Source organism: Schistocerca piceifrons, chromosome 2, assembly GCF_021461385.2.
Source record: "Schistocerca piceifrons isolate TAMUIC-IGC-003096 chromosome 2, iqSchPice1.1, whole genome shotgun sequence".
NCBI classification, from domain to species: Eukaryota; Metazoa; Arthropoda; class Insecta; order Orthoptera; family Acrididae; genus Schistocerca; species Schistocerca piceifrons.
Window position 1 is genome coordinate 849,801,585 of NC_060139.1, and position 6,768 is coordinate 849,808,352.

The window sequence follows — 6,768 nt, forward strand, 5'->3', positions numbered from 1 at the left end:
TGTTTTCTCCAGTGCAAGTTTAGTATTTGCGATTTCAAACAATAAACCTGGATTTGTATGTGCTAGATTTTACACTGGCAATGAAGCTACTCAGCATTTTCTTCACAAAAACCTGGCACTGTATGTGTAACACTGCTCAGACGAAAGGCACTCAATGTGAAAATTTCCATCACTATGAAAAAACTTCAGAACATTCAAGAAGAGAAGCAGAACATTCTGACACAACACAGTTGCTTCTATAAAGATACACGAATGGTCATCTTGTGACAAGGAATGAGCTGAGGACAAGGTTTGACAAAGTGATGCTTTATATATCTGAAGTTCTACCTTTAACTTTGGGGGTTCACTTTGAAATATCTGCTATAAGACTGAAATAGCTCTTTATTAAGCTGTAATAAAGGTTACTGAAAGCAACTCCATTTTGTCTCTTTAATGTGGAGTTATTTTATCTTATAGGACTTTGGCTAAGCAGGATGTTTACATTAATGCTTCATTTCCTGTTGCATTTCAATATATTGCATTTTTTATACTACAAACCAGTAACAAAATGCTGCTTCCTATGCAGTGCCTTTCAATTCTTTTTATAGGAGTGGCTGCTGTATGGAGGGGCACGTGGTCAACACACCACTCTCCCAGCCATTTGGCTGACTTGTCAGATCATGGAGCCACTACTTCTCGTTCAAGCAGCTTCTCAATTGGCATCATGATGCTGAGTGCAACCCATGGCTGTCCTCCCACAAGGAAAAATCCTGCGCAGTAGCAGGAGTCAAACCTGAACCTTCTGCAAGACAGCTACCTACACTGATCACTCACCTATGGAGGCAGGCTACACTTCAAATATGCACTATTAATCTTCTTGAGCATTAAACTGAGCCCAGGAAAAAGGCTATAAATATTACTTAGTTACTGAAGGAGAAAAATGTTTTATTATCTCAAAAATTACATTCCTCAACATATCCCCCCTTTTGTAATGACCAATTTTTGAGAGAGAGAGAGAGAGAGGGGGGGGGGGGGGGGGGGATATGTACAACAAAGTGAAACTGTAAAAATGAATTGTTGGCTTACAATACTCTATTTTTCTCTGAAATCAATCACTATCATGTCATGTCATCTACCATCGCACCACAGTATGAATTGTTTCATATCATAAATAGCTGTTACATGAAGAATACAAGATGACTGCTGAGCAAATGAGGCACATGTTGCATCATCAGACAGGGTACCAGTAGATTATTGTCCGAATGTGCAGTAGTTTCAACGATTCAAGATGTCTGGCAACTTGTACCCAACAGCTATCTTGAAGTAAGTATAACCTATATCCACAGGGTCATCAAATCAGAAAAAGGATTTTGATTTTACTGGCTAAATGCAAGATAAGTGACTGCATGGAGTAGCTAAATGGGTGAACTTTGGTTAAGTAAAATAAGCATTGAAAGATGGTTTCTGGCAACAGTACTGGTACAAGAATTGCCAATAATATGAAGTCAACATTGTTGAGAACAGCATCATCTTTGATAAGCAGCTGTACAATGAAATAGTTAATTAAGATTCATCAGGGCAAAAATGCTAGTGTACAAGTGGGAGGAATTAACTGAGACACTTATTATTTAGCTGCCGTTGACTGTGTTGGGGAAAAAACACTTTAGTACTGAGTGGAGAACTTGTGGAAGTATGCCTTCTGTTCAGTATAACTGAACCTATGACATGGAAAGAAGACTGGTAAAATGGAACAATTATAAATACAGAGCAAGAGAATCACGGATAATGGAGGAAAGGGAATAGAATTATTTGTAACACAAACGCAGAAGTAACTCAAAGAAACACCACATAAGAATGAATTTAGCCTCAGCATTTTGAGCAACATTATTACAAAACTAACATCTACAGAAATGGATAAGATAAACCAGTGACATCACCATGGAAATATCATCACAAGGATGACTGTATCACAGGAGAGGCTACAGCATGCAGCACAACACACCATCAGAGTTGCTAAAGGAGGAAATAAAGCAAGTAAATATGCTCACATTTTGTATTCATTAACAGTTACTACATTCACTCACACAAAATGCTGCATCTGTTTAAGCTGCTGGCACCAGCAGTGATGGATGAGGTAGCAGTTGCTCGCCTCTCATCAATTAACAAGCAGCTATGCCAGCTACAGCACTGTGCTGAACATATGAGCTTTCAGTCAAAAGGCTCCTCCTACTTTAATTTAGGAGGAGGACTCATGGCCAAAATCCCAAAAGTATAGCAGTGTTTTTGTTGTGCCTGTCCACAACTCAACATTTCCTCTAGATGATGAATAGCAGTCAGTCATTTTCATGATACAATAGTTATTTCACCCTGGATTTTTATAGGATGTATTTAATAGTCTATACTGAATAAAAGAAAATTATGTGAGTACATATACACTAATTTCAGTTTGATTTTTCTGCCTTGGTTTGTTCTGTAACATTTGCTAAGTAAGATCATAAGTGCTATGTTACCTATCCAGTGATAAGGAAGTTTTAACAGAGCTGTCTTCTGTTACTAGAATGATACTAGAAAGTCCTGGGTGGAACACATATAACAGAAGGAGTAAGGATAACCACTCAATGTTTAGATGAGATGTCAAGCACCAACAGGAACTTCAAATAGGCAAGAAATATTGCTGGGCTTTCGGTCAATCTCCTTCTTCAGAGCTATCTAATACAAAATGTACATTCACATGCATGTCTATATTGCTTCACCTGGATAGACTGTTCTTATGCACAGCTCAACTACTTGTTGACCTGTCATGCCTCAACTAAATGGTGAGTGGTTACCTAGTCTCCTTCTATTATTTGGCTTTTGTTGCTGTATCATTTCAAACGGTTGCTAACTGTGTCCTTGTAGCACATACATATCAGTTTTTTGCTGTCCTATTGTGTCAGTGATTGATTCAGTGATTCAATAATTCAGCAACTGATGTGAATTAATAGTAATTTCATTGCTGTGTACAAGTGCTTCATTATTGTTTTCTGTACTGTCAGGATGTAAGTGCACAAAACCTACAAACATCTTTACTGAAGTGCAGTTTGAATTAGTAGCATGTTACTAATGAATATTTTTAATCTAAAGTGGAGTAAAGAATGAAGTCTTAATTATGTCTTCTAGTAACATTTGACATCTTTACGCCACTTTCTATAATCTATGTAACAGTTTCTGGTGGGAACCTTATGATCCCCAATTAAGGCATATACACTCTTGATCAACAAATGCTCAAAACACTGAATTTTGCTAGCAAATTTTAATCATCTACTTGTATACATAGAAAAACTGCAATGAATATTCAGGAACTAATCCATAATGGCAATCTATATATCCTGTGACATCATAAAAAAAATGTATACTTGGGATTTAATTTTTTATATTGCAAGTAGTAGTGGTGCTTCAAACCACGGGTGTTTTAAACATCATAGTGGGTTACTAGACATGGTCCTATTGGAAGTGGTATATCCTGGCCTCAATCTTTAAACTGATTTACTCAGTCAATTATAGGAGATCCTACAGTTAACACAGTCTCTGAACCACCATGGAACTTGGCATTTTTCACATTTACAAATCATTTCCAAAGGCAAAGAAGCTATAAGTGGTAGAAAAAAATCCTATGACTGACTGGGTCTTGAACCCCAGACCTTTTGATTGGCCACATGGCACTTATACACTCATTAACCACAGTTGGCTATGGAGATATGACACAGTGGTGCAAATATTTGTGATATGCAAGAGTTCTTTGCACCTGACAAAGGTAAATCAGTATAAATGATTCATTAAACATGTTGTTGCAGTTATGATGGTTCTAAGAGACTGACAAGATAGACAATATTCTGAACAAGACAGAGACAATACAATACAACTACAGATTTACGTCCCAAGCAATGTTTTTAATTAAAGTTCAGTGTATACTGCATATGCACAACTGTTTTAAAACTTTTATTAGTGATAATGTGAATAACACTTACATTTTCTAAGCAAACTATTAAATATTTTTTTTTAATATTCAGCACAATTTGGAACAAATATTTGTTACATAACAAAATTACAACGTTACAGCAATCATCTATACTATATAGTAAGCATCTATACTATTGGTTACACACCATAAACATGCAGTTTTACATGCAAAACACACACACACACACACACACACACACACACACACACACACACACACACACACACACACAAAATAAGAATCATAAAGAGGAATATGTGATGGTGCATCTTATCTTAGGAAATACATATTCTAATTACAAAAACAGGGATTTAATATATTTTATCATGATCACAATAACTTCCATGATAAATTGTAAGACTGTCAGTAATTTAACACTGCAGTCATTAGGGAACTGTCATATTACTCATCCACATAATCTACAGGAGGAAACTTTGTCAACTGATTACTTTATAAAAATAATACCACCCATCTCCCTTTCTAAGCTGAATGACAATTCTGATTTTATTTAGAAATCTCTAAACTCTCTTGCATATCTGTCTGTCCCTGACTGCTTCAGGGGCTCCTCTCTATATTGGTCAAAGTTGCTTGAATCCCCAGAAGATTTTAAAGATGGTACATATGGGGGTTTGATTTCTCTGTTTAAGATTTCCATCCAGTTAATACTATTGAACCATCTGTGATTCTTAATGTCCTCGACACCATTTTTAAGATTACCAAACCTTCTGGTAACATCAACCTGAAGCAAGTTTTTTATAAGGTCTTTAATGTCACTACCAAAAGAAGGTGCATTTCGATACTTGCCCGATAGTATTTTCTCATAAATCTTCATTGGCTCTTTGGCATAGAAAGGTGGAAAGCCAGCACTCATTTCATATACAAGAACACCAAAGGACCACCAGTCAACAGCCATGCCATATCCCTTACTTAAAATAATTTCAGGAGCTATGTATTCTGGTGTGCCACAAAGTGTCCATGTTCTAGAACTTATAACTTTGCAGAAACCAAGGTCTGTAACTTTTAAGTAGCCAAATCTGTCTATTAAAATGTTTTCTGGTTTTAGGTCACGATAAATAATATCAAGATAATGCATGTATTCTAAAGCCAAAACTACCTGCGCTGCATAGAATTTTGACTGTGTTTCTTCAAATTTTCCACTCTTTCGGAGAAGAGAGAACATTTCACCACCAGATACAAATGGCATTGCAAAATAAATATAATTACTATCCATAAAAGAATATTCTAGGTAAACTATAAAAGGGAATCGGAGACCCTGGAGTATCTTCTTCTCATTTAATGTATGTTCTATTTGTCTTAGTTTAACGATTCTTGATTTATCCAGAATTTTAATAGCATAATAATTTCCAGATCCCTTATGTCTGACAAGCATGACACGGCCAAATGAACCAGTGCCTAGAGTTCTTATACAACTAAACTCTTCAATAGACATGGTGGTCGATACTTTCTTGTTGAAGGTATTTTCAAAGTGAGTTTTTGACTTTTTCAGGAACTCTTCATAATCATTAATTACAGGGAATGAATCATCTCTTTCAGTGTTTAGACTCATCTCGGTTTCACTCATTTATTGCTGAAAAAAGAAACAGACCACATAATCTCAGTATAACTGTCCACTCCAAATTCTCTATTTTTTTCTTTTTGGAAATGTAAGACATTTTTCATAAATAAATATTACAGTTTATTAATGCAATAATCAATCATCACAATAATTTTTACTATTAAATTTAGTTTTATAATGCTGAAAATATAATATCTGTAGTGCTCAATTGTAAAGTAAAACAACTAAATAAAGATAGGCAATGAAGCTTACAGAAATGCATCTACACAGCTTACACAAATTTCTCAATACACATGGCAGTCCTTTACACCCATAAAACTCCGTAAGAAGCATTATATCAAAAGGAAAATTCACTTGACAAAACTATGAAATTATGAGAAAAAAGAATGTATGAATCACATTGCAACATTGCCACTCATTTGTGATAATGGTTTCCATGCTGTCACACTTCATACCAAGTTCAACATTGTTCAAGTGATAATAACTTTCTTCAGAACATGAACAGTACTTTACATTGTCTGCTACAGATTTTCGGAGGACTTGACATTTCCTTGAAGCACAGGAGCAGGCAGCAATTCATGTTCAGTCACTGTGATAGTATGAGGAAACAAAAAGTCAAATTTTGCATAATATGATCAGGACACATTTTACCTGTTCGCATAAAATTTTTTGTACAGAAATGTACATGTGTATTAGTCCTCTTGTCTATAAAAGCAGCTTATGCATAAGACAATGCACAAGTTGTTGTTTCCTCTGATGAAGTGATCACAAATATCAATGTTTTCGCACAGTAGTTTACAGGATGATGACGATATGACATGGTTGTGTGCCCATACTGAAACTTTATAATTGTCGGTAAAGGTCACAAATTATTAAAATGTGAACTGCAAAATTAAACATAAAGAATGCCTCAATCACGCATGCACATGTGTGTGCATGTGCACACATGCACACACAAAACAAAAAATAACAAAAATCACATTGTTATACCCAAAACTTATAGTAAAAAAGGGAAAAACAGGCAGTGGAAAGAATTAATGTAATACAACAGATGGCTAAGGCTGGATGATTGCAGGAATATGAGGGATGAGCCAGTCACTCTGCTACACACTAAAATCTCCAGCTTAGAAGTTTACATCAGAGTCCAAACACTTAACAAAATTTTAAGAGCTTTACCACATTCATCATCAGCTAACATAGAGCACAGTTCCCC

General features: G+C 35.6%; 1 protein-coding gene across 1 annotated transcript; it reads right to left on the minus strand.

Annotated features, from left to right (window-relative positions):
- Positions 1-4,487: 4,487 nt before the first annotated feature.
- On the minus strand, positions 4,488-5,546 carry LOC124775928 (cAMP-dependent protein kinase catalytic subunit 1-like). Its single transcript, XM_047250773.1, has one exon. It carries the CDS (start codon positions 5,544-5,546, stop codon positions 4,488-4,490), a length of 1,059 nt encoding a protein of 352 aa, XP_047106729.1.
- Positions 5,547-6,768: the final 1,222 nt, after the last annotated feature.

Bases quoted from the DNA above. Each gene is read 5' to 3' on its own strand.
- LOC124775928 (XM_047250773.1), bottom strand. From the start codon at position 5,546: ATGAGTCTAAACACTGAAAGAGATGATTCATTCCCTGTAATTAATGAT.